The sequence below is a fragment of the Cucumis sativus genome, chromosome 1 (genome assembly GCF_000004075.3).
Source record: "Cucumis sativus cultivar 9930 chromosome 1, Cucumber_9930_V3, whole genome shotgun sequence".
Lineage (NCBI taxonomy): Eukaryota > Viridiplantae > Streptophyta > Magnoliopsida > Cucurbitales > Cucurbitaceae > Cucumis > Cucumis sativus.
The window spans coordinates 16,698,561-16,725,835 of NC_026655.2; the positions used below are offsets into that span (position 1 = coordinate 16,698,561).

Consider the following 27,275-nt stretch of genomic DNA (forward strand, 5'->3'; position numbering starts at 1 on the left):
ACCTACTGATCTTAATGACCTTGGGGCTGTGGAGAATAAAAAAGTTCATGTTTGTGGTCTCTGCTTCAATATCTCTCTGACCCTTCTTAATTCCTTTTTGAAGATGACTCTGACTGTTGGTTTTTTAGTGACTCTTTCTACCCTTGAACAATTAGCATTGGAGCTATCTGCGGGTACTGTTCGTTCATGGCCTACTGATGGTTAACTGTCTGTCATTAAGTTGAGTATTAAGTATGCTATTTTGCACAACATTGGCATTGCAAATTGTATCCGTATTCACATGACTCCACTATCTAACACTCTGGCATAATATTTTTTAATTGGTACTGGTTCCAAGGTTAATGTTAGTGATTTTGTCTTTCGGCATGTTGTGTGACATGTTGATATGTTTGGTATCAACATTCCTATATGGTTCCCTCGTCTGCTATGTGGCTTTTTGTTGTCACATCATTACTGATCCATCCATCCTCACTGAAGCTGATGTTGTTGTCCCTGCTCTCAAAGTTTTGCCTATCAACTATTGGTTGTTTCAAGAGTCTCATGTGTCAAATCTTCCTGCTAGTTTTTGGTCTCCTCTTTCTTGCCCTCAATCTTTTGCTGCTAATATGAGGATTTCGTCGAATGTATCATTATCTTTTGATTTGGGAACTTGGTTGGTTCAGTCATTGTTTGAGGAATCACATTCTTTGAGTGTTTTCATTCAAGACTTGCAAGGGATAGTCTTTGGTCTGACTAGTCGTCGTGTTGCTATTGATTATGTACTATAAGCTCAAACGGGTATTCAATCCAAGATAGGTGAACCTAAAAGAGGGAATGTTAAGATGTTGAGAGTCCCACATTGAAAAATCCAAGGAGACCCACAGTCCATAAAAGATAGATGAACGACACCTCTCATTACCAATTGGTTTTGAGATGGAATCCCATACATCAAACATGCACTTTTGCCATCCAAGTTTTTTTATAGTATTGTTTTTCAATAGAGTTGGTCATTGGAGATGAACAAAAAAGTTAGTGGTTGGAGTTAGTTGCTCAAGGTGATCATGAGAGTTGCCCGCCAATGTGATCTTTGCTAAAGTTGGTCGTTAGCAGTGATCTTTGTTGTTGGTATTGATCGTTGTAGGTGGTTGTCAATGAAGTTGATCATCAAAGGCGATTTTCGTTGAATTTTATCATCAAAGGTAGTTGTTGGAGCTTGCAGTTGAAGACGATCGTTGAAGTTGATTATGAAAGATGATTTTTGCCGGAGTTTGTAAACATAAGTGGTTGTCGAGGCAGAAGTTGTCGCACGAATTGTTTTTGAAGTTGGTTGTGAGAGTTTGTTTGTTGAAGTTTGGAATTGTTCATGGGAAGGTGGTTATTTGTTGGTTTTTGTTTGAGTCTGCTATAGGAGATGGTTACCGGAGCCTAAAATTATTCATTGAAGTTGGTCAGGTTAAGGTGGTTGTTGAAGGTGGTTATTGAAGTTTGTCATAGGAGGGGTTGTTGAAATTTTTTGTCGGAGGTGGTTACCAAAAGTTATCATCAAAGGTGATTGTCGAAGCTTGAAATTGGTCGTCATAGTTGAATATTGTGTGAAAGTGGTCATCGACGTTGGTTCTTGGAGTGTGACAATGGTAATCATCGACGATGACTGATAAGTAAACTCATTGAAAACATGAAAGAAGAGAGAATTATGGTGAGTTGATATAATATACCAACTCAACTTCACTAACATTAAAGTTGGTGGACAAAACAATGAGTTGATATATTATACTAACTCAACTCTAGTGTGCTAAACACCTCTGGCAGTTCTAGAACGATAACAAATATAATAATAAATGTGACAGATTCATAATTTATATTATTGGGATTTTAAGTGTGTTAGTAACGAAAAGTTATTGAGTGATGGGTAATAAATAAATATAAATGTTAATGCATCACGTTTGTTGATTACAAATTTTAGAGTGGAACCTACCTTTGTTCACATTATTGAAGAATTGTGGTGAAATTTGATTAAGAAAAGGTTTGGAATGAAAATTAATTTACCCTCAAATTGAAATATAAAGGTAAGAACAATTTAAAATTTGGTGAAACGATGTGGTGATAGAGTTACATTCTATGGACTCAGCTAAAAAATGGCCTATAAAATGCCACTTTAATCAGTTCCAAACGCGTCCATCGACTTAAATACGGTTCTCAATTTCCCAAAATTTCTCCTTCCATGAAGCTCTACAATCCCTAGATTTCTCAATTCGGAGCCATCCATTTCCATGCGGTTTCATTGACGACATCTTACAGTTTTTCAATCGTCTTCTTCACCACCATCTGTAAGTCCAATTCCTCTTTATAGATTCTTGTACTCATTGAATTTCAAACTGTAGATCAGTTATGTAATTAATTACTCTTCTTCAATTTCTTTTCCCCAATCTCAATATATAGTCTCCGATTAGAGATGTAATTATTTTTCCCCCCTTCTTCTTGAAGGGAATTGCGTTTAGGTCTTTACGATTTTTGTGATGGAAGGTAATAAAGATGATGCTTTGAAATGTTTGAAAATTGGGAAAGAATCTTTGGAAGCTGGGAATCGTACCCGTGCCCTAAAATTTGTGAATAAAGCTCTTCGTCTTGATCCAACGCTTTCCGTAGACGATCTCTTATCGGAACTTCAGAACGGTTCCAGTGAGGATTTAGGTGGGGATGCTGGTGAATCTAGGAATAGATCGTCTGATAACTTTTCTTCCAAACCATCCGATCAGCCTTCGATTCGTCGGAGAGTTCCTGCATCCGGGTCTTCTGAATCTTCGACGTCGGCAATTTATACAGAGGAGCAGATTGAGATTGTGAGGAAAATTAAAAAGAAGAAGGATTATTATGAGATTTTGGGATTGGAGAAGAGTTGTAGCACTGAGGATGTTCGAAAGGCGTATAGGAAATTGTCTTTAAAGGTTCATCCAGATAAAAACAGTGCTCCTGGTGCTGAAGAAGCGTTTAAGGCTGTATCGAAAGCGTTTCAGTGTCTAAGTAATGAGGAGAGTCGGAAAAAGTACGATGTTGTTGGGTCTGATGAGCCAGTTTATGAGAGACGGACTACAAGACATGGTGCACATGGATTTAATGGGTTTTATGAAGGTGATGTTGATGCAGAGGAGATATTTAGAAACTTTTTCTTCGGTGGAATGGCGCCTACGACAACACATTTCCGTACTTTCAATTTTGGTACTGGAATGGGAAACAGGACAGCTGATCAGGGCTCAGGTGGTGGTTTTAGAACTCTGATTCAATTGCTTCCTGTGCTGTTAATATTGCTTTTGAACTTCTTGCCATCCTCAGAACCTATATATGCTCTTTCCCGTTCCTACCCTTATGAATTCCAGTTTACCACTCAAAAGGGTGTCAATTTTTTTGTGAAATCAACAAATTTTGAGGAAAAGTATCCACCTGGTAGCCCGGATCGTATAGCAATTGATCGTCACATAGAGAGGGATTATTTTAACATTCTTGCTCAGAATTGTCGTGTTGAGATGCAGCGTCAGCAATGGGGATTTATAAGAGAAACTCCATATTGTGATATGTTACAGAAGTTTCAGACAGCTGCTTCGTGAATGAACTAAAGGTTCATTCCATCCCTATGTTTATGTTTTTTTTTTTATCAGTTATAGATGTATAATCATAATTGCCTGAGAATGTTTATCAAGTTTCTATTACCGAATCAATTAACTTGTTCTTCCTTGGTACCTCTCTATTTGTTTGGAATCTAAAAGCCATTTGCAACATGACATTATTTATTTACTATGCTAATACTTGACCTAACAATTCATATTTGTATATGGCTGGATATCGTTTCAATGATTCATTTCGACTACTGGGAACCAAAGCTTTCTATGTAGCATGGTGGTAAGCTGCTAGTGATTAGTGAATGTAGCTGCTTTAATTATTTGCCACAGTTTGAATGTGTTTCTTGCTATATGTCAGCCTTTTCTTTTATTCGAGATGAAACAATTGCAGATTTTCAAATGTAAGTTCTTTCTCCTGAGTTGCGCATTTCTTCAAAAACGGGCATAAACAGCTTACACGTTTGTATAAAAATATTTTTTTATTGTCATCATGAATGAGGTTGATGGATATGAATGGTAATTTGTTTCTTATGTCTTTATAAGCTTCACTTCCATTATTTTTGATGAGTTGTTCTACAGGGAATTTCTCTTTGAAATTCTTTAGTTGACTTTACATTTGATATATATGTTAGCTGTTTTTTTTTTTTTTTTTTTTTTTTTTTTGTGTATTTTAACTGACACTTCTTGTCCATTGGGTGTTGAGAAAACTAGTTAATGTTATTGTATGTTAATGTTCTTAACACTCAACATATATCTCTTCTGCAGATGGCTTCTACTGTTGAGTTGTAACTTCAAAGGCGATATTGCTTTGTCTGCCATTAACTCAATCAATGTGTACAAAAAAGTGAGCGTTTTATTTCAAATGTTTTGCTTCTGCATCGGAAGTTACCATCAAATGTCAGTCTGATAGCTTACGGATTAAGATGGTTGAGTAAAACACCTGGAGACCATGCTTTAGATAGTGTGATAAATTTTACAGTATTGAATTAATACTACTAAGGTGTTGTGGTGATATAATTTATTGTCTCAACTTTGAACTTTTGTTATATCAATGTCGTCTATTTTATTTATTTTTCAGTTTATTTGGATGGATAACAACAATTGTTAAAAGGCAATTGTTGGAATAAAACTGAAGAACTTCATTGAGTAATCATTCAAATGTGTAATTCTCAGACGTAGTAGTAAATCAAAATACTAAACGAACTCTTTTATTATATCCACTAAGTTCTTTAGTTTTCTATTTTGGGTCTAATAGAGCTTTGGTGGACTAAGACCTTACAACTAGAAAAGGGGGCAAAATCAGAGGATGTGTCTAGAGAATTGAGATCTACTTGATCTTCTTTATGTCACATAGGAGTAGAAGATTAGTTAGAAATTTCATCTAGTAGGCGTGTGAATATTGGAGTTGGGTAACAGATACCCATGTCTTGATGAATATAAGCGCAATTGAAATTCTTGGGGAGTTATACATTTGTGTATTGAGAAGACCATTTACGAAGCTCGATCTCTTCTCCGGATGAACCATATAGCCAAGACAAACCATGAACCAGAATAGAAGAACTTGCCCCACCCATGAGTAAATATTTCGTTTTGAGATATTTCGTTTTGAGATATCAGATGTCGAAGAAGAAGGGATTGATATATTCAACATGTTTTATTATGAATCAGTAGTTTATGAATTTACTTAACACAAAATTAAAATTTTAATGTTAACGTAATTGTAATTTTATATTAAAAAGATTCCCACTGTGTTGTTGTTGCTACTTATTAAACACAAGTTCGAAAGATTAAGGATTTAACTTACATTGTTGTATGTGTATTTATTAGAGATTGTTTTAAAAGTTCAAACATTTATTTTATATTTCTAAGTCCATTATACACATGATTAAAAGCTCAAGTATCTATTGGTTAGTTTTTAAGATTTAGACACTGAAGGACTTAATCATAATCATTTTTGGGGTGTTTGAGTCATTGATATGAGTTAGTTTTGGTTGAGTTTTTAACTCAATTTAATGTTTGATCTACCAAACGGTAAGAACAAACAAAAACTTATAAGATAGAGGGATTTGTCAATTGATTTCCAGCACGAAATACAATAACACTTAGCCTAACAAGAAGGTTGTACTAAAATACTAACATTCTTCTGCTATGTCATCTCCAAGGACCATAGCCAACTACTCTTATGGTGAAGTGTAAGGTTTGCTTGGCCACTTCTCTTGTAAACCTTAATAGGAGGCGAATGATGTTGGTGTTAAATAACTTCTAACTTCACCAATTTCAATGTTTTCAATGATTCTTTTTGTCGACCATCACCAATGTCTAACTCTTATGACGATTATCATCAAGGATATGCTTCAACAACCATTTTCAACGGCCAATTCCAACAATCATAACTCCACAAGGGACTCCACTACCTCTAACAATCATTGCTTGGATGCAACTACCACTTTTGGGGACTAACTAATGTAAGACTTTGATTGCTTTTCAATACCAATATGCACGATAATTTCTAACCTACAATGTGATGTAAAATGCCATAAAAATTCCAAACTCCTTGATAGTCTACTTTTTATTTTTTATGTTACACTTATATGTCTCATGACAAACGTCACAAGTACAAATTTTTGTCATAAGTACAAATTTGTAAAGTGATTGCTAAAAAGTTATAGGAAAATGCATTATTTCAAAGTAAAACCTATTATTTGAAACTCCCAACCAACAAAACATGCCTACTTCTAAAAGAAAAAAAGCAATTTATACCTTGTTAAAGTTGTGCAGAATTATTGAAGAAAAGTATTTTGAAAGAATTAGACAAAAAAACATGAATTGACTATGAATTATCTCAAATGTACTAAACTATAAATTATTTTTTAATTAGAAATTTGTATAATTTTTTAACAATACAAACTTTATAATCATTATTAATTATATATTATATTCATAATAATGTTTAAATTATTTTCTTATTCAAAATACTTTCAATTTATTATGATTTTTATAACTTCCTTATATAAATGTGTATATTTATTATGATAATAATCTGAGAATATTTTGTAGTGAAGTATAAAACAAAATCTATTCTAACATGGAAAATTATGGAAATTAATTAATAGCCATGAACAATCTTTCATCTCCATCACAAATTTTTACCTAGTATTCAATCGTCGCTGACAACCCTTTATCTCCATCACAAATTTCTACCCAGTTTTCAATCGTCGCCAACAACCCTTTATTTCTAGCACGTTAACCTTCTAACCTTTCCTTCATAAATTTCTAATTTTCGACACTGTTTACTTCATCCTTCACATTAACCTTTCTTTTTTCCATAGATTTCATAGCCTTCAATATCATTGTTCATCTTTTCATATTTGGTCAGAGTTTTATTATATCATTTCATTCTCACTAAACTTTTGGTTAGTATACTTTTTCATTTTTTGTTATTATTCTACATTCCATTAATTACAAGAACACATATATAATACACATGTATAATGCACATATTATACAGTAAGTCATCCGAAATTTTCGCACTGGTAAATTTTCATTATTATATTCTATACTGCATAATTAAAGCAATAGTAAACTATAATATATAGTGATAATATATCAAAAAACTGAGTCTGGGTATCACCGTTCGACTTTTGAGGGTAAAAAGCTTTAATCTTACTCAAAATGAGACCACCCAGTAGTTAGGTGTGAACTTTCGAGACCTTTGACACTGTTCTAAGTTGGGTTGTTTCTTTTTGGACCATAGCATTGACCTTTTTTTCGACGTTCGGGGATGAAACAAAAAAACTGAGTCTAGGGCACCACCGTTCGGCTTTTGAGGGCAAAAAACTTTAATATCACTCAAATTGAGACCACCTAGTAGTTAGATGTGAACTCTCGAGACCTTTGACATTGTTCTAAGTTGGGTCGTTTATTTCTAGGCCATAACATTGACCATTTTTTCGTCGTTTTGGAGTGGAACCAAAAAACTGAGCCTGGAGCACCACCGTTCGGATTTTGTGTGCAAAAAACTTTAATATTACTCAAAATGAGACCACCCAGTAGTTAAATGTGAACTTTCGAGATCTTTGACACTGTTCTAAGTTGAGTCGTTTTTTTCTAGGCCATAACATTGGCCATTTTTTCAACGTTCTGGGACGAAACCAAAAAACTGAGTCTATGACACCACCGTTCGAATTTTGTTGGCAAAAAACTTTAATATTACTCAAAATGAGTCCACCTAGTAGTTAAATGTGAACTTTTGAGACATTTGACACTGTTCTAAGTTGGGTCGTTTCTTTCGAGGCTATAACATTGGTCCTTTTTTCGACGTTCTGGGACGAAACCAAAAAACTAAGTCTGGAGCATCACCGTTCGAATTTTGTGGGCAAAAACTTTTAATATTACTCAAAATGAGACCACCCAGTAGTTAGATGTGAACTTTCAAGACCTTTGACACTGTTCTAAGTTGGGTCGTTTCTTTCTAGGCCATAACATTGGCCCTTTTTTCGATGTTCTGGAACGAAACCAAAAAACTGAGCCTGTGGATCATTGTTTGGCTTTTGTAGGCAAAAAACTTTAATATTACTCAAAATGAGACCACCCAGTTGTTAGATGTGAACTCTCGAGACCTTTGACATTATTTTAAGTTCGGTCGTTTCTTTCTAGGCCATAGCATTGACCATTTTTTCGACGTTCTGGGACGGAACCAAAAAACTGAGTGTGAGGCATCACTGTTCGGCTTTTGTACGCAAAAGAATTTAATATAGGAGAATGTGTATTAACTATTGTATATTTGATTAACAGAACTCCATCATGACTGTTAAATTGGAAATCTCTATTCCAACTACTCAACAACAGTCTACCTGACTACAAGACCCTAAAGGTGTTCAAATCTCTATGTATGCTTCCACTCTACCACACAATCATTCTAAGTTCCAACCATGGGCAATACCAACTATATTTATAGGCTATCCGCAAGGCATGAAGGCATACAAACTGTACAATATTGATCAACAGATGCTTTTTGTCTCAAGAGATGTAATTTTTCATGAAGAAGTCTTTCCATTCAAAGACTCGTCCACTCCCTAGCCATGGAAGATCCATTACTAGATTTTTCTCTACCAAAGGCTTTCCATGAATCTCTAAATATTATTAATTCTCCACCAAATATACCCACTACTTCTGCTTCACCAATCATGAGCCATGACAATACCTCAGAAGCCATAGTTCAACCCACACAGTTCATCCTCATTAACCCAACAACCTGAGAAAAATACTTCAGAAATTTCCAGTAATTCCGCTGTAAGAAGATACATCCGAATCACCAAACAACCTTCTTATCTCCAAGCCTACCATTGCAATCTTCTTACCTCGCAACCTTGCCACTAAACCTCCACAAAATATCCTCTAAACCAATACATATCATACCAAGCCCTTTCTCATTCCTTCAAAACATTCCATACTTCAAGTCTCTACCCTACATGAATCAACCTTTTACCATGAGGTTGTCATATATAATGCTTGGAGAAAGGTCATGGAAGTTGAACTTAAAGCCATGGAAACTAATAACACATGGAGCATAGTTTCTTTACCAGTCGACAAGAACACTGTAAGGTGCCAATGGATATACAAAATTAAATATAAAGCTAATGGCACACTGTTGAACGCTACAAAGCGAGACTTGTTGCAAAATGATATACACAAAAAGAAGGTCTTGATTACTTTGAAACTTTCTCACTGGTAGCCAAGGTGGTTATTGTTAAAGCTTTATTGACCATAGTTGTATCAAAGAACTGGCACTTAATTCAACTGGATGTGAATAATGCTTTTCTTTATGGAGACTTGTTTGAAGAAGTATACATGAATTTTTCTCTTGGTCATAAACCAAACCTCACCATTCATGGGGAGAAAATGGTGTGCAAACTTCACAAGTCAATATATGGATTAAAACAGGCTTCTCTCTAATGGTTTGCCAAGTTCTCTCAATTCCTTATGTTAAATAGGTTTTCAACAATCAATGACAGATTATTGACGTTTTGTAAAAGGTCGAGGTAACAGTTTTCTTGCACTACTTGTCTATGTTGACGATATTATAATCACTAGAGTAAATTTTGATCTTATTCGAAGTTTACAAATTGTGCTCAATCGTGAATTTCTACTCAAGGACTTGAGATCTCTTAGATTTTTTTTCTTGGTCTTGAACTAGCTCGTTCTTCAACATGTATCTTCTTATCACAAAGACATTATGCATTATGTTTATTAGAAGAAGCTGACATACTTGGTGCCAAACAAGCATCGATACCTATGGATTCCACAGTAAAATTAAAGAGTTCAGAGAAAGACCTTATTCAAGATCCAACTACTTATTGTAGATTAGTTGGGAAGCTTCTATACTTGACCATTTCAAAGCCTGATATCAAGTTTACTGTTCAGCCCAACCAATTCATGACACAACCAGACATGACACACATGGATGCAACAAATCATCTCTTGAGATACATCAATGGTTCACTTGGTCAACAAATTTTTTTGTTCAAAACAGATGATCTATCCCTAAAGGCTTTTGCAAACACGAATTAGCGATCATGCTCTGACACACGTCGTTCAGTTATTGTTTCTTGTGTCTTTCTTGGCAAGTATCTAGTATCATGGAAATCAAAGAAACAACAAACAGTTTCACGGTCAACAGCTGAAGCAGAGTACCGAGCGCTAGCCACAGTTTCTTGTGAGGTCATATGGCTTAAAAGTCTCCTCAAAGAGCTTCACCTTTCAGTAGACACCCCATGTTTCACAAGAGAACCAAACACATAGAGCGTGACTACCCTTTTGTTCGAGATAGGATTGTTGATGCTTCTACAAGTTACTTCCTGTACGTTCTTCACATCAACTTGTCGATGCTCTCACTAAGCCTCTTAATGCTATAACTTTATCTTTTCACTTATGCAATATGGGAGTCAAATATATATTCTCTCCATCTGGAGGGGGAGTATTAGAACTAATGATAGTTAATAATGTTTGTTAAAAGTTAGTTGGTCTTCATCTTGTTGAGTTTGTTTTCTTTTCTGTTATATCTCTTCTTTAACTACCTGTGTAAATATCTCTACAAATAGCCCTCTTTGTTCATAAATAAAGCGAGTGAAAGTTTCTATAAAACTATGTTTAATAAAACTTGAAATTTGTTTTGATAATCTTACGGTGCTTGTAGAAATGGAGAAATGATATATGTTTAAGAGAAGGGGTCTTGATATTGATTCAATCAAGAGTATCTTCTTTTTTGGATTATGATAATTTTTATGTTATATCCCCAAGGTCTGTGGGCACTTGTTGTGCTAGTTGTCCAAGGCCCCACTACACCTTACATTCCATCTAGGATTGAATTTGGAAGCTTGATGGGAATACAATGACATTAGATGGGTTTTTTTGGAATAACGACGGTTGGTGAGGTTCTTGGAGGTCACAAGTTTACTAGCAAGAATTTGGGCACTAGCCTAACTCCTTGAAACTAAAACTTTGTGAAAGACTTGAAATTATTCAAAGCTTGAGATTGAGTCTAATGCTTTGGAGGCTATTAAACTCCTTAATAGAGAAGAGCGATTTCCTTATTTGAATTGGAGAAACTTATTGAAGACATTCTTTTTCTGGGACTTTTGTTAATATTTTGTATTTTTGTCTCATTCTAGAAAGAACAAATTGTTTATTCTATTGCAACTTTGACATCATCTCAAAGTTGGTTTTTTATCTAAAAAATATTTTTCATGATAATATTCTCCTCTCATTCTTGAAGAGGAGTGTCGATGTAGTAGGTTGTATTTCTAAGTTTGCTTTGTCTAAAACAAAAAGTAGTAGGTTGTATTTCTAACTCGAAGTAGTAGGTTTGCTCTTCCTCCCACCACCACACCCACACCCACACCTTTGTGATGCCAAAGTTTTTTAGTTTTTCCTTGTTGCTGTCTTAGATGATGCATAATGTTTATTATTGTTTTTTTTTATGTATGTTACATTGCATGTGCTTTCTTTTTTCTGATTAACTCGTGCCTTGCACAAACATTGACTATTTAAATCTATCATAGGTGGAATGATGTCGTTGATGGTGAAGTCTAAGATAGAAGATTTTGTCTTGTGTGAAGTTATTGATAGAGGAGAACTTAAGTCCATGAGACATTTAAATGTTCGAGGGAAAAGTGCTACACTGCCTTCAATTACTGGTTGGATTGAATAAGCATATCCTATATAGATTTCACATTTTAATGAAGTTTCTTCTTTTCAGAATATATATACGTGTGATATTTTGTTGATATACTTGGAAGTAGCTAGGTGAATTTGTTTAGTTTATATTTTTGTTGATACACTTATGGTTAGGCTACACATAAATGGAAGGTTTAGGCTCTTGTTAGAAAAGTTAGGCTAACTACATGTATGTATATGATTAATTGATATATGTTAAAATATTATTAGTTCATTGATGGAAAATGTTTTGTCATTCAATTGTTCAATTAGTGTGTACTTTAGCACATTTATACGTGTACTTTCTTGATTTACTTATATACGTTCTGCTTCAAAACAAGTGCACGAAAGATTATGAAGATATTTTAAAATATATAATTCTTTTTTAAAAAAACATGACATGTAAAACGTTTCAAGTGTAACACATATTCTTGACATGTAAAACATGTCAAGAAATCTAATATACTTGACGTTTATAAACTGTCAAGTATAATTCTACTTGACGCTTAAAATCTGTCAAACAAAAGAACTCTTATTCTTGACACTGGATTACTTGACAAGTAAAAATCGTCAAGTAATCTCATATACTTGACGTTTTTTACCTATCAAGTAAACTAGTCTTACTTGACGCTTAAAAACAGTTAAGTATACCTTCTTTAGTCATGACATTGGATTACTTGACACTTTTAAAAGCGTCAAGTAAAGCCAGTTTTGTAGTAGTGTTAAAATAAATAAAAGTTAATTTTGTATGATTGTCACAATATATTTATAAACCACATAAATATTTGTAACTTGCTACCACTTACAAGCTACCTATACTATATTTGGTTGAATCTTATCTCCATAGATTTTTATGTTTAGTACCAAAACATTTAAATTTGTCTTTTTTATCTCTAAATTTTTACTAGTTTAAGTCTTCACGACATTTTAATTTTATGTTTAATAGATACATGATCTTTATTTTAAAAAAATTATATGTTGAATAGGTCAAAGGGACATTCAGTGCCAAATTGAACAAAATTAGGAATGTATTAAACACAAAATTGAAAGTTTAAATTTTAAAAATACGCCTTTTAAGGTTTAACAACTTACCACACAAAAATTTGAAAATTTAAGAATATATATTGACACTCTTTAAGACTGGATGAAACCTATTAAACATTTGAAAAATAAAGGTAAAGTAAAATTTCCACTAATATATAATTTATAATACATTATTTTGTAGTTGTTTTAGTTTAAAGAAAAATGAAATTGAGTCGTTCTCACAAAATATTATACTTTTTACTATGGGTGTAAATGGGTTGGACGACATTCCCAACCCAACCCATATTTTTGGGTTGGTTGGATTGACTTGTATTTCCAACCTAACCCTTAAAATATGAATTCAATGTTTGTAAAGTTTAAAATAGTTGTACTTGCAATATTGATCATAAATACATACATCCAAAAATTCAAACATCTATAAATTCAAAGTTTTAAACAATATTCATAAATATTAAATAAATAATATATATATTATTATTATTAATTCAGATTGGGTTGGGTTGAACCCAACTTTTCAATATCCAAACTCCTCAAAATCCTTCTTCTCTGCTTGCTTAATCTTTGTATGAACGATGGTACTCTATCACACCCCAACCCACAAGACAACCAAAACGTAAAAAGTAGAGCAGATAGGATGCGAATTAGCTTAAACTTTGCAATTGATCTTTTCACTAAGCTTACTCTCAACTCCTTATAAACTATCAACAAAACTCAAGACGCAACAGTAGTCAATCTTAAACACCAAAAATGATCAATAACATAACTAAAACGTACATTTCATTAATAACAAGCGTTTGGTAAGATTATACAATTACAACCTCTCGAAAGAAAAACACTCATAGAACTTTGAAAGAAAAGCACTCATCACACTTCACCAAAGATCCTCCTCTTCCTTTTCTTTTCACGGAGCTTTCTCGCAAAACAAACCGTATCACTTAACACTTGATTTTTCTTTTTCTTGTCAAAGCAAAACAGCAGCATTTTAGCCTTTTGTTTTAATAAAATCTTTTATACTTACTTAATGACCAAGTCCTCTTACTTATAGAGCCCTTAAACCAACTTAGTCATGCATCAACCCTTCTCAGTTTGTCAACTTCTGCTTAAAACTTTACTCGTGTAAATTTAATATTTAACCTAGTCATGCTTAAATCATTCATCTTACACGTTAACCCATGTCAAATTAGATTTGATATTTTCTTTGTAGACCTTTCTTCTTGCCTAACTTCATACTGCGAATAACTTCAACCACTTAACAATTCTCGTGAATAACCTTATCATGTGGTTACATTTTTACTCCAAGAAATCTTCCTTGCAAACTAACCAACTTTTACTTGCATATAACTCTTATCGGAAACTTAAACTTCAAGGCGTCCTCGCAAACTTCTTCTCCATGAAACACTTGGTTCTTCTCGCAAAGACTACCCAAAACACCGTCTAACACTTAGTAAAAAATTTTCACTTGTTAACCTACGCGAAAAATCTTTCTCTTGAGAGCGTTTAGACTTATAGATGCTACCGCAAATCCTTCTTTTCTCAAAATTTTCTCGCGAATTAACTCTTAAATCACAAAACTTATACTTAACCATACAAGGTTTTTTGCTTAATCCTTTACGCAGATCAACTTCTTAATACTTAGCCGAATTTTACTTCTTAACGCTAAGTCTTATTTCAAAATGCCTACTCTATTCTAAAACACAAAATTTCAAAACGATCTTAACCAGATTTTAAATTCTTATACTCAAATTAGAATGAGGCCTTACATACTCTCTCTTTTTTTTTTTTTTCTGTTTAATATTCGGTGTGAATTTATGTATTTGTGATGTAAATTATTCGCCTGAAGAGCAAGTAGGTGTATCCTTTGGCCGAGGCTCAAATTATAATAACCATTATTGATCTTGTTCAACAAGCTACTAACTACGAGCAAATCAAGAAGAGCGTCAATGAAGGTTTGACTAAAGACACATTCTAGAGTTTCACAATACATGACTTGTTTCTATTTTGTATGTTATGTGGAATGATTCTTTATTTTGTGTGATTTTTCAGCAACCAAGATGCTTAACAGAGGTATATCTGAGTTTGTCGTAATGGTTGCGGATATGAAGCCTCTTGAAATCCTCCTATATCTTCCTCTGCTAGCTGAGGATAAGGTATAGTCTAAATCCTCAACAGAAGATTTTTTTTCCGTTCCGTTTGGTATCTTTATGTTTTTTCTGCTTGATGTGTTATCTAGGTTTTGAGGGTACATGTACCAAGATAATTGTGTGAAAATATAATTGATACCCTTGTTAATGATCTGCGAAAGCAGTTGTACCTAAATCAAATTTGAGAAGTTAACTGGTCGGTTGTTGTTATCTGTCAACAAATCTGTTTACCGATCTTTTTACATTTTTCTTACCTTTCCTTAATAAGATCAAAGATTTTTATTTATATTTCTTCCTTTAAATGACTAAACTAAATATTATATGGAGAGAAGTGGGTAACTGCATGGAGTTTTACCTTCTCTGAAATTTCTACATATTTTAGAGAAGTTGCACTTGGTTTTCAGTAGTTTGAATCTACTGTTGTCTGTTTCTGTCATGGTGTCGATCAGTAGTTCAACTAACTCCTTCAACTGTGATCTCCAACCCTCCTCTAGTCTCTCTAATTGACATACCCCAATAAACTGCTCTCAAACTTTATATATCTTTTAAAGCATCTTAGTGGTGCTTATTTATTGGCAGCTTTTTCATTCTCTCTCTCTATGTCCGCACGTGTGTATGTAATATTGGTAAGGATTTCAATAATTGAAACCTTCAAAAGCCAAAGATCAATCCCCCATTATAGCTGACAACCCCTCCAATTTGTGTTGATTACAAAAGGGGATTATGATATAAAAATGTATCAACAGATATTGTCTATTTTTTCCTATTGCATGGTTTTCTTGGCATACTATTTTCAATTATATTAATACATCATGAATTGGGATTAGAAAACTTTAGTTGGAAGCAGTTGGCCTTTCTGCTGATTGGTATTTTATCCGGTCATGGTTTGTTGCCAGGACCAACCTTACTTGAACAAGATCTATTTTATAGGTTCTACAATTGTGTCCATCAGTTCTGAAGTTTTTGATTTCTTAACATTGCTTCAATATACTACTTTTAGTATGAAAACAGGACTGTGTCAAAATTAGGTTGTTGGATGTTTCTATTCTAAATTTTGATGTCTACTTCGTAGTAATAATGCAAACAATGTTCTATTTGATTTTAGAGAATGTGCCCTATATGTTCATCTCATCTAAGCAAGCACTCGACCGAGCCTGCGGAGTTACAGACCTATTATAGCTTGTTCTGTGACAACAAACGAAGGAAGCCAATTGAAGTCGTCGCAAATACACAGCAACTGAAAGGTAATTGTGTTAGTATTGATTGACACTAGTAAATTTCCCTTTTCTTTTCTAAATGACCCTCCTTATAATATGTTATTGCTATTCTATTTTGATATTTATTTGGGATGCGATTGAGAAGCTTTTCATTTGAAGATGTAGGGAATTGTGATTTGAGTATGATGGGCTTCTTGGTTCAAAGTGGTTTGCTCCCTTAGAGGCTCTGATGTGAGTTGTGCAAGTAGAGGAATATGTGTAACAAACATTACAATTTTATTTTTCAAGAGATACCATATATTGATTTAAAAAATGATAACATGATCCTTCATTCTGTTTGCCATATCTTGATGTTAGCCATCTTGTTTCTTTCAGCAAAATTTGGTTAGATATTTGACATTAAGTTTTTCTAAGGCTATACTTTCAATAGAGTTTAAATTTAGGTAGAGGGGACAAATTATTTGAAATATTTACACTTGAAATCAACTATAGTGGGTTTGTTATTTATTAGTTTATTTGTTATTATTCTTAAAAAACTAATTTTCAAGGCTAGTTTATTGTTTTTTTTTTTAAAAAAAAGCCTTTTGTTTTTTAACTAATAGCATTTTTATTTTCAATTTTAAAAACAGTCATTTTTTTCTATTATCATATAACAAAATTATAGTAAATATTAATTTTGAGAAAGTAAATTTAAGATGGATTTGTTGGGAGTATGAGGATTAAATTGGAGAAGTGTAACTAAAATTAAACAAATTTCATATTATAGAGAATAAAGTGGTATTTTTTAGTTCCTGAAGTGTTGCGAACACTGAATACGAGATTAGATCACTTTTATTTGAGTGTGATGATTTAACAATTGTTTGTGAAATGTGTTCGATAATAATTTTTGTCGCACTCTCTCTAGGATCACTTACTCTTGATCCAAGAGACGACGTGAAGCCAATTAATACTCTCTCTTACCTCAACAATACTTGTGGATCCTAACTACTTAATCCTATTCAAAATTCAACGAAAGAACTCATTTTGATTTTAAGGAAAGTCAAGTGCAACTCATCTTATTACAATCTTATATAAAACATATTACTTACAAAGTTTTGATTTGTCTAGACCCTTTATACAATCCTCTACCTACAACAATATTATAAATTATAACAATGTTGCAACTACTTCTAAAAGACTGATTGGCATGGTAGCGATAAGCTCAGCTTAGGGCAACATGATCCTTACTTGAAAAGTGAGAAAACATTTTGAAAGAATGAGCTGAAAATGCTCAGTAGATAATATTTTTAAAACATAATTTTCAATTAGTTATGATCAATGTTTTAGCTTTAAACATAGAAATCATTGAAAACATAGTCAGTAGAACTTCACAAACTTTTCATAAGATTCCTCACCACATCCATAAATAACTTAAGCTATTGATCAATTTCCTACTATATATCCATAACATACCATAGGTCATTTTGAAATGAACCTTTCCCACATAGGCACTAAGTCTTTCACTGATGTAATCGTCTTAGACCCCTCTAAAAAGCCTTCATATCAGTAATTGGGAATTATATATGCACATTCAAAGGTAATTTGTATAGTATTAGCATAGCACCATGAGAACATTCATATTCAACTTGCATAACTTGAAACTCAAATTAGAAATCATAAACTAGGGGTGTAGGAATAACCCGAATAACCTGACAAACTGGACTTCCCAACCCATATTATAAGTGTTAGGTTGGGTTAAATTTTTTTTTTTATTCGGGTTGATAAATTCAGTACAATCCAACCCAACCCGAATTAATGATATATATTTATATTTATATTATATATATTTTATTATTAATTGAAGAAATTGGGGTAAAAGAAAAAGTTGGTTGATACTTAGGGGTGGCAACTTAACAACCCAATCAAACCCAGGTTGGGTTGGAAATATTATTTGGGTTGCTAACCCAACCAAAATGAAAATATAGGTCGAGTTGGGAATGTCCTCTAACCCAACCCAACCCAATCTATTTACCCCTATCCTAAACATTTAAGTAAATAATTTAATGCAATGTCTCACACAAACTATTGCTTGATGTTTTCTTCCTTGGCTTGAAACATTCACCAAATTTCATTTTTTATGAAAATACTCCATTTAATTCTTAGTAATTAGAAACTATCCAAACTTCAAGCAAAAATTGCTAAAACATCCAAAAATGCCTAAAATGTATGGTTGATGCACATACATGGGCGCAGACTTGATGCACTTGTGCAATGGCCATGGGCCGCTTGCTAACCTTGCATATTGTACGCCTTGTGCGTGCAACACACTGTGATATCACGCACATGAAGCCGTGTGCATGGCGCAACACACACATGGCACGTCTCTCACCAACACCCTCTGTGTGCAATCCCACCCTGATGCTCAGCCACTTAGTGTATTGTCCAGAAACTAGGTGTTTTAGCCAGAAACATAACTCGACTTTGGAGCTTAATAACTTAAAACTAGAACTCTGATTAAGAAACTTTTTTCTAAAAACTTGCTTAGAAATATGTTAACTAGCTTATCTCAAAATTTCAGCATCTATTTCAAGAGATGTGTTATGTAGCTCTTAAAAAATGTACACTATCTAATTGACTCGCAAGATGACCTTTCCCCCTTTCTTGACTCCTAACTCAACCTTCCTTGCCTCACTTTTCTGACAACCCTTCCCATAATACTAGACACAAATATGGAAATTTTGCAAGTGGAATGAAGCAAATGACACAGCTAGTTTGGTACCATTCCTTCTTTAAAGTTTCCTTGTTTAGAGAGGTCTTAGCAAGCGTTGGTGATGACATCTCCTACTCACACTTTCCACTCATACTTAACCAACACTTGACACCTTACCCACTTTACACCTCATACTAACCTCTTTATACATCCACCTCTTATAAATGAAAGGCCTTGTATGTTATACAATTCATGCTTATTACCAGCAAAATTTGTTTGTCTTGACATTGGCCTTCCTTGGTGACAACCCCTTTCTTGGTCAATCCTTCCTTCTTTTATTAGTTCAAGCTTTTCATAAGGCTCAAACCCTAACATAGTTATGATCGCACCTACTATGTCACTAGAAACATAACATTTTTTTTCCAACTTTTCCTTTTATGTTAAATCTTAAACTCAATCCAAATCATCTCTTTGAGTTTCTTAAAAGATTTGGAAATTCTTGGGATTTTAGAGTTTACAGTTTGAGTGTTTAATGATTTAACAACTGGTTGTGAAACATGTTCAATAACAACTGGTTGTGAAACATGTTCAATAACATATTTATAAATTATAAAATGAGTCGTAGTTACACTAAATTTGAATATAAACTAAAACTAATATTAAGCCCCAATGTAGCTTCCAAAATAAAAAGTATAAATAAAAACCAAATTTGAATATAAACTAAAACTAATATTAAGCCCCAATGTAGCTTCCAAAATAAAAAGTATAAATAAAAACCAAATTTGAATATAAACTAAAACTAATATTAAGCCCCAATGTAGCTTCCAAAATAAAAAGTATAAATAATTTGGTTTTTTTAAAATTATTATACTAAAAAAACGATCAAACTAATCCCTCTTGAATGATTTTGATTTACACATAGCCCAGAAATTGCAGAAATAATTGGGTTTTGCTGAACTTGCAAAAGTGAAACATATATTATTTTAATATTAATTACGTTCTAATTGTTGCACCATCAAGTGGGCGTGCCGGAGTGGTTATCGGGCATGACTAGAAATCATGTGGGCTTTGCCCGCGCAGGTTCGAATCCTGCCGCTCACGTTTTTATTCTTTTTGTTTTTATTATTTTTCAACAACCCTTTTTTTTTTAACTTTTTTTTCTAAAAAATGCATTTTCATTAAAATATTTATTCTAAAAACTCTTTCAAAGAAAAATAAACGGATGTTTGATAACTTTTGTAATAGAGTAAAACATTTATATATATATATATATATATATATATATATATATATTGGAGATCTCGATAGAAGTTCGACAACGATCATTGAGGATGTTGGTTTGAGGTGGTCGAAAATCGTTACTGTAAAATGATAATCAGATATTGGCGACAGTAGTCAATGAAAGTCAAATGATGACAGTCACAAAATAATAGTTGTTGGCAGTTGGCCAATAATAATCATACAAAAACGATTGACAAAAGTTAACCGGTAATGGTTACCATAAAATAATTGACAAAAATAAGCCAACAACCGTAAAAAAGAAAAAAAGACCAACAAAAGTTTGACTTACAATAGTTGACATAGATGATGATTGTTTGAAGGTTGATTGGTGAGAATAGTTGAAGGTGTTGGTCAGATTGTTTCCGACAAATTAGGGAGATTAACCATTAAAAACACTAAATTTATTTTTCTAAAAGTTGGTTTTAGGTGTTTATTCTAAACCACGTTATTTTATAAATTCAATTTTTCAAAATTTATTTTTGGTAGTTACTAAGCACATAGTCTTTTCTCCAAAAACAACTTATTTTTTTAATTTAATCACTTGAAAATGCAATCCAAAAACACTCATAATCTTCAAAATTGTAATTATTTTAATTCTATTTTTAGTTTAAAATTTTATGAATTTAATTTTAATAGTAATAAAAATAATAATCAAATATTAGAGTTGTATTATTTGAAAATTGAGGAACTAAATTTGAGACAAAACTTTAGTTAAATGTGTAACCTTTTAAAACTTATACACCAAATCAAAGCTAAATCCAAAGCTCCTGTCCACATATTTTTCCCTAAAAAGAAACGTAAAAACGGTGCTTTTTTGTTATATAATTTTATCTACTTGACTCTTACTCTGATTGTTGAATGGTGTGTAAAGGGTCTGAAACAGAAACACCAAAGAAAAATATGACCGATAAATAAATTTCTCTCTTACATCATCCATCAAGTACAAATAAATCTGTCAGATTTAATTCACCGATAACACTAATATGGCACTCTCTCTCCCTATCTTTTAGAAACTTCATTTCTGCTCCCATATATTTTGCCATTCTAAATATCTCTTCTGATTGTGGGTGAGATACATCTCCAGATGAAAAGCCATGCAAGTATAAATTAGAAGCACCAAAATTACCCACATCTACCCAACTGAATCCAATCTCTTTCATCACTCCTCTTTCTCTCATTTCCTTCCTCACTTTAGCAACTTTTTCCCAATCTCCTTTCTGAGCATACAGATTCGACATCAACACATATGGTCCCGACTCCAATGGCTCCTTTTTCATCAAATCATTTGCTATTCTCTCCGCCATCTCCACATTCCCATGTGTCCTACATGCTCCAAGCAAGCTCTGTAATGCAGATACTCCCGGCCCTCCTGGTATGCGTGCTAGAATTTCCTCGGCCTCTTCCAATCGCCCTGCACGCCCCAGCATATCAACCATACAGGAGTAGTGCTCTCCTTCTGGCTCAATCATATGATCTTTGATCATCATGTTGAAAAATTGACGACCCATGTCTACCATTCTATTCCTGCTACATGCTGTCAAGACAGATAGGAAGATAACTGCATCAGGCTTTATCCTTTCCTTTTCCATTTCTTCAAACAGTTTGATCACTGACTCATAGTCCCCGTGTTGTGCGTAACCCGAGATCAACGCAGTCCAAGCGAATTGACTTTCTTTGGATGTTTCATTGAATACTCTTTGGGACTCTTGAATGCTCCCACGCTTTGCATACATGTCTAGGAGGGCACCTGAAATTATAGGGTCGACGTTTAATCCAACTTTAATCAAATGAGAATGACAACGTTGGCCATGCTTTAAAGATATGTCTTCGCCGGCACTGATTGCATTCAGGACACTCCCAAAGGTGTATTCGTTTGGCTTATATTCCATTATTGCATAAAGAAATGCCTCTAAAGCTTCTTGGCATAACGCATTTTGAGCATACCCAGAAATTAAGGCATTCCATGATATTATCTCTCTGTATGGAAGTTCGATGAACACTCTCGACGCATCTTGCATAAACTCAAATTTAGCATACATGGTGATTAAACTATTGCCAACAGTTAATTCTGATACAAAGTCAGCTTTGATACACAATCCATGAACCATTAGTCCTTGTTCCACCATATTCCTTATTGTAATGGCATGAAGTAATCCAATAAATGTAACGTCATTCGGATATACTCCATCTAATCTCATCTTATTGAACAAAGAAACTGCACCTTCTTCATACAACGATATCATAGTCGTCCATGAAATCACATTGCGGTCATTGATTAACTCGAACACTGCCTTTGCATCTTCAATGATCTCACACTTGGAGTATGTCGAGATCAAAACATTACCGACAGAAGTATGAGTCTCATGTCCTGTTTTCACAGCTACACAATGGATCTGTTTTCCAAGCTCGAGGTTTCTTTCATGACCACAGACAGAAAGTGCTCCAGTAATTGGTACATTGTCAAACTTCACTCCTTCTCTCACCATTTGAACGAACACCAAAATGGCTTGTAACCCATTATCTCCCTCTTGTGCATAACCAGTAATCATTGCACTCCAGGACACTCGATCTCGGCTCGGCATTTCATCAAACACTTTTCTAGCATCTACAAGATGTTCCCATCTCGAGTACATTGTAACCAGAGCATTTCCAACAAAAACATCACCTTTGAATCCACATTTCAGGGCAAGAGTATGCAACTGCCAACCAAAAAGAAATTCTTCTCCATCTAAGCAAAAGGAAAGTGCGGTAGTATAAGTCACAGAATCAAACTTAACCCCATTTAAATTCATCCTCAGAGCAAAACTCAAAGCGTTCTCACTCTTCTCGAACCCGGAAAGAATCGTATTCCACGAAACAATATCTGGGTCATGTAAATTCTGGAAGACACTAAAAGCCCTCTCAAGCTGCCCAGATTTACAGTACATATTCATCAAAGAGTTAGAGACTGTAATATGGGAAACAAACCCAGAAGAAATAACAAATCCATGAATTTGTCTACCTAGTTTAGGAAACCCACAACAGGCCTTCAGAGCAAGAACCAAAGTGAACTCATCGGCATTACCATCAAGACCCCATCGAAAATTGTTCTTAAAAAAGCGAAGGGATTGAAATGCTCCGTCTCTGGGCAAGTAATTGAGCAAAACGCGGTTGAAAGAGGCTGCATTTGGAGGAGGACTTTGATCAAACAGGTTGTGATCATGTCGAAAAGAGCGGAAGAAATTGAATGTTGGGAATCGTTGTTTGGATTTGAAATTCAGATGGCGAGTAAGCATGAGAACGGCAGGTAAGTTGATGGTTGAAATCAAGTGGCGACGGCCAATCAGCCACGTCGAAGCTTTTTTTTTTTTTCCTTTTTTGGCTCCAAATTTAAAACTCTCTTATGTTATCGACTAAAATTCTGAGCTTCCTTTTTATTTATCAAATTAGCTTAAAATGTGAACCTAAAAGAGATTCATGCAGCTTCTCTTCTACCCACACTGACCCTATTATACCCCAATCCACATTATCATATATTTCACGTAATTATAGTATATATTGAATATGTGGTGTATATTTTATGAATAGAAGATTCTTATATCAATTTGTTTATGTATTTTATTTAAATACTCATATCTTACGTAATAAATACTATGTTACGTTTGAAACAATAGTGATTATGTATGAAAGTTGTTTATATTGAAGAAAAAATTATGTTGAGTATATGTAATATATGTCATTCAAACATTAGTAATACATGTCATTAAAACATAGTTAATATATGTCATTAAAATATTAGTTGTTCTTTGGTATATGTAATGTTAAAGAAAACTCAATATATTTGCGATGTAGGAACTTTGATGAAAGAATAAAAGATCTAGGGACTTGTATGAAAAAGTGGTTGAATGTTAAATTAGTTTAGGAATAGTATATATGAAACAATACATTGTATATTTTATGAATGAAAGGTTATGTTATCAAATTGTTAAATTGGTTTATGTATTTTATTTCAAATATTCATATTATATGTAATAAATACTAAGTTATATTTCACACAATTCTTTATAGCTATTTACTATATAAATATATATTTTAAACTCAAATTCTATCGAAATTATGTAGTTTACAATATATTTAAAATATAAATGTTTATATGACTAACAACTTAATATTATTATATGATAAACAAAATAACAAAAAAATTATCGAAGGAAAAAGTTCGGATGTCTTACTCTATATCATTATATATGTGTTATTGTATATATGAAGTAGTAGATATGTGTAACCAATCACTAGTACAAAAGTGGTCTACAACGACAGTTATTTACTGTCGTAAACGAATTTCGCGACAGTTATTTTCAGTCATAGAAGCGGGAGTCATGGAAAGTCGTTCGACGACAGTTTTCGAAAACTATCGCAATAGGTTATTTTATGACATGAAATAAATGTCGTTAATCAACATTCAACGACTTCAAATAACTGTCATAATCTATTTTATGACATTCGATAACTATCATCATTTCTTTATTAACGACAGTTAAATAAATGTCACGAATTCATTTATTGTGACATGTATTATATTGTCATGAATATGTTATTCGCGACAGTTTTTTTTTTTTTTGTAAAAATGTCATTGTTTAGGTATTGAGGACATTTTTTTCCAGTCAACGATTGTGCAATCGTGACAGTTTTTCGATAACATTAAATGTCATTGTTTTGCTATTGACGACATTTTTTTGCAGTCAAATATATTGCAATCGTGGCAGTTTTTTTTGAAAAAAAATTGTCATTGTTTACCTATTGACGACATGTTATTCCTGTCACATATAGAGCAATCGTGACAATTTATTTTGTTAAATAACTGTCATCGTTCTCCAATTTACAACAACTAATAACTATCACATTTCTCAATTTCCTATAGTTTTATCATGTTCTCCATGCAGCTCCACCATTACACGAACCATTAGAATGACAATAATGTAGCTGAGAATGACAAATTTGAAATTATACAAGTTTCACACCAATGTACAAGAAAATAGCCAACACTTTAATATATATACACTATAATACGATTTATAATATTTGTACATCTTAATACAAGTTTCAATAATCCACATGTACGAAATACTAGCCCTTAATCAAAAAATATCTTAAATAGCATTCGAATATATTTGACTGGACCAATCGAGAATGTTCGTTTCTGGAAATGATATTTGAAACAAAACTCATGAACTTGTCGACTCCAGTTGAACCTACAAAGAATCCATAACACATACGTACAGTCAATGAATAACTAAATCAACGTCTCAACAAAATACAGAACACAAACAAGAACTTCAACACTTGATTCCATGAAATGAAAAGAGAAGACCATGAGGACTATATTAGGCAAACACAAACAAACAAAAACATATTGCTACTCTTTCTCTCTAGAATACACATACCAAAAACATACCCAGCTCACTCTCCCATTCTCTATTCATTTTACTACCCCACTCATGGTGGTCCCTCTTCAAATCTGATAATGAAAATGAAGTTCCTAAGAAGAGGAGAAAGAGATCAAGGAGAAGAAGAACGTCCAACCAAATGGCCACTGCAAATTGAACAACTTCTTGGGTTGTTCCTAGTCCTTAGAACAAAACAGCCTACGACAATACATGTACGACAATTTGTAATCCTTAGAGTTAAACAGTTTGTATTATGCAATCATCGCCAATAAAGATGAACTATGAATAATCATGTACCAATTCTCTCAAATTATTAAAACGAATAGGAAGATTACAGCAACTACTCAGGTTCAGGAACAAAAAAAGTGCTACAGCGATTGAAGGGTTCATGTGCAAGCCATACATGTATTGACATACCATTCATTGTTGGTTTGCGACAATGTAGGTCTATAGCGTCTTACTTGAATGAAGTGCCCAGCATTATCCCATGTGTATGACAAAGCTGTCCATATTTTGGAAGACCGCAGTTCTGAATTACAAAAACCAATTAGACAGCACATTGCAAAAACATACATCTCTAATCCCCAATCCATATATTAAACATTCAAAGGTAGTGAACCAAGGACACAAGCAAATAATCACCTTCTGCAGTTATTTGATTGCAAGAAGATTCATATCCCAATGCAGTATGGCACCAAATACCATAATTCCATGAGCCAGTCACATATATATCGAACTCTTCCTAAGAAACCTATAAGCAAACACACATTCATATCCACTTACTCAAAGGCAAGTCACATATACTTAGATGTGATAAAATAACCATTCACTTACCCCTTTCATGCTTAAGTCTGTTCAAAAGAATGCGCTTAACATTTTCTTGTGTGTCGTTCGGGTTTAACAAAATTATATTAACAAAAAAAAAACCCACAAAATACTTCAAAAAATGTTGTTTCCTAATCCGGTGCTAAGCACGATGTACGTGCTTAGAAAGGAACTCCGCCAATTCCGATCTAACTTCATCGATTTCATCTTGACAGTACGTACGAGGTAAACTTTTCATCTGTAAATAATAAAGTGGTTAAGAATTATTTTCATTCCAAACAATGACATAAAGTGGTTCGAAAACTCTAATACTTACGACATCTACAATCGAAGTACTCCTCGCAGAAATTATGTCCCGCATGAATCGCATAACATAGTACCCGCATTCTACCACCCTATTTTGTTTGGGACACTGGATGTAGAATACAAAAAATACATGTGAAACGTTTAAATTAATAACTTATTTACGACTACCCTACTGGTCAATGCCACATACCTTAACAACCTTCCAACTCGGTTTTTTCTTCTTTGATATATCGAATGACCTACCACATAATATAAGATTGTTACATAATTACATAATAGGGTCTTCTTCTTCCTCATCTCCTTTTGTACACTCATCTTTTTTCATTCTATGCAACTCCGCTTCTAGCTCGATAATTCGTTTGACCATTTGATCACGTTCCTCATACACTGTCCTCTCCTCATTACCTTCTTTACATTCCTTTGGGGTATGGAAATATTGTTTCTTAGTCACGTACTTCCCCACGCCTCGGAGTATGCCCGGACGATCTTTCCCTCCCAATGCCTGGGTGAGAACATCGTCACCACCAGATAAACTACGT

The 27,275-nt window shown here is 33.6% G+C and overlaps 2 protein-coding genes, 1 long non-coding RNA gene, 2 other non-coding genes and 1 pseudogene across 9 annotated transcripts; 4 read left to right on the plus strand and 2 right to left on the minus strand.

Moving 5' to 3' along the window:
- Positions 1–2,122: 2,122 nt before the first annotated feature.
- LOC101213223 (chaperone protein dnaJ 49) lies at positions 2,123–4,807 on the plus strand. 3 transcript variants are annotated; one of them, XR_004219151.1, is made up of 4 exons: positions 2,123–2,306; positions 2,464–3,592; positions 3,855–3,994; positions 4,359–4,807. XR_004219151.1 is itself a non-coding variant. In XM_011657988.2 (3 exons), the coding sequence occupies exon 2, from the start codon at positions 2,496–2,498 to the stop codon at positions 3,579–3,581; it is 1,086 nt and encodes a 361-aa protein (XP_011656290.1). In that variant the 5' UTR covers positions 2,124–2,306; positions 2,478–2,495; the 3' UTR covers positions 3,582–3,592; positions 4,359–4,807. The 3 variants fall into 3 exon arrangements, 2 of the variants coding, with proteins under 2 accessions (XP_011656290.1, XP_004150020.1); XM_011657988.2 differs by lacking the exon at positions 3,855–3,994 and having other exon boundaries at positions 2,124–2,306; positions 2,478–3,592; XM_004149972.3 differs by lacking the exon at positions 3,855–3,994 and having other exon boundaries at positions 2,126–2,306.
- A 5,080-nt stretch (positions 4,808–9,887) lies between these two features.
- Positions 9,888–16,522, plus strand: LOC116404161 (annotated as a pseudogene).
- LOC116401866 lies at positions 15,154–15,239 on the plus strand. The gene has a single exon (XR_004214269.1). It is a non-coding gene; the product is annotated as a small nucleolar RNA snoR109 (small nucleolar RNA).
- A 3,395-nt stretch (positions 16,523–19,917) lies between the features above and the next one.
- TRNAS-AGA lies at positions 19,918–19,999 on the plus strand. The gene has a single exon. It is a non-coding gene; the product is annotated as a tRNA-Ser (tRNA).
- A 1,062-nt stretch (positions 20,000–21,061) lies between these two features.
- On the minus strand, positions 21,062–23,637 carry LOC101214187 (pentatricopeptide repeat-containing protein At4g32430, mitochondrial). Its single transcript, XM_004149976.3, has one exon. It carries the CDS (start codon positions 23,452–23,454, stop codon positions 21,109–21,111), a length of 2,346 nt encoding a protein of 781 aa, XP_004150024.3. The 5' UTR covers positions 23,455–23,637; the 3' UTR covers positions 21,062–21,108.
- A 1,499-nt stretch (positions 23,638–25,136) lies between these two features.
- Positions 25,137–26,363, minus strand: LOC116402761. Of its 3 annotated transcripts, none has more exons than XR_004215385.1 (3): positions 26,248–26,363; positions 26,067–26,134; positions 25,137–25,410 (listed from the first exon to the last, which is right to left on the minus strand). It is a non-coding gene; the product is annotated as an uncharacterized LOC116402761 (long non-coding RNA). The 3 variants fall into 3 exon arrangements; XR_004215383.1 differs by having other exon boundaries at positions 26,023–26,134; XR_004215384.1 differs by having other exon boundaries at positions 26,009–26,134.
- Positions 26,364–27,275: the final 912 nt, after the last annotated feature.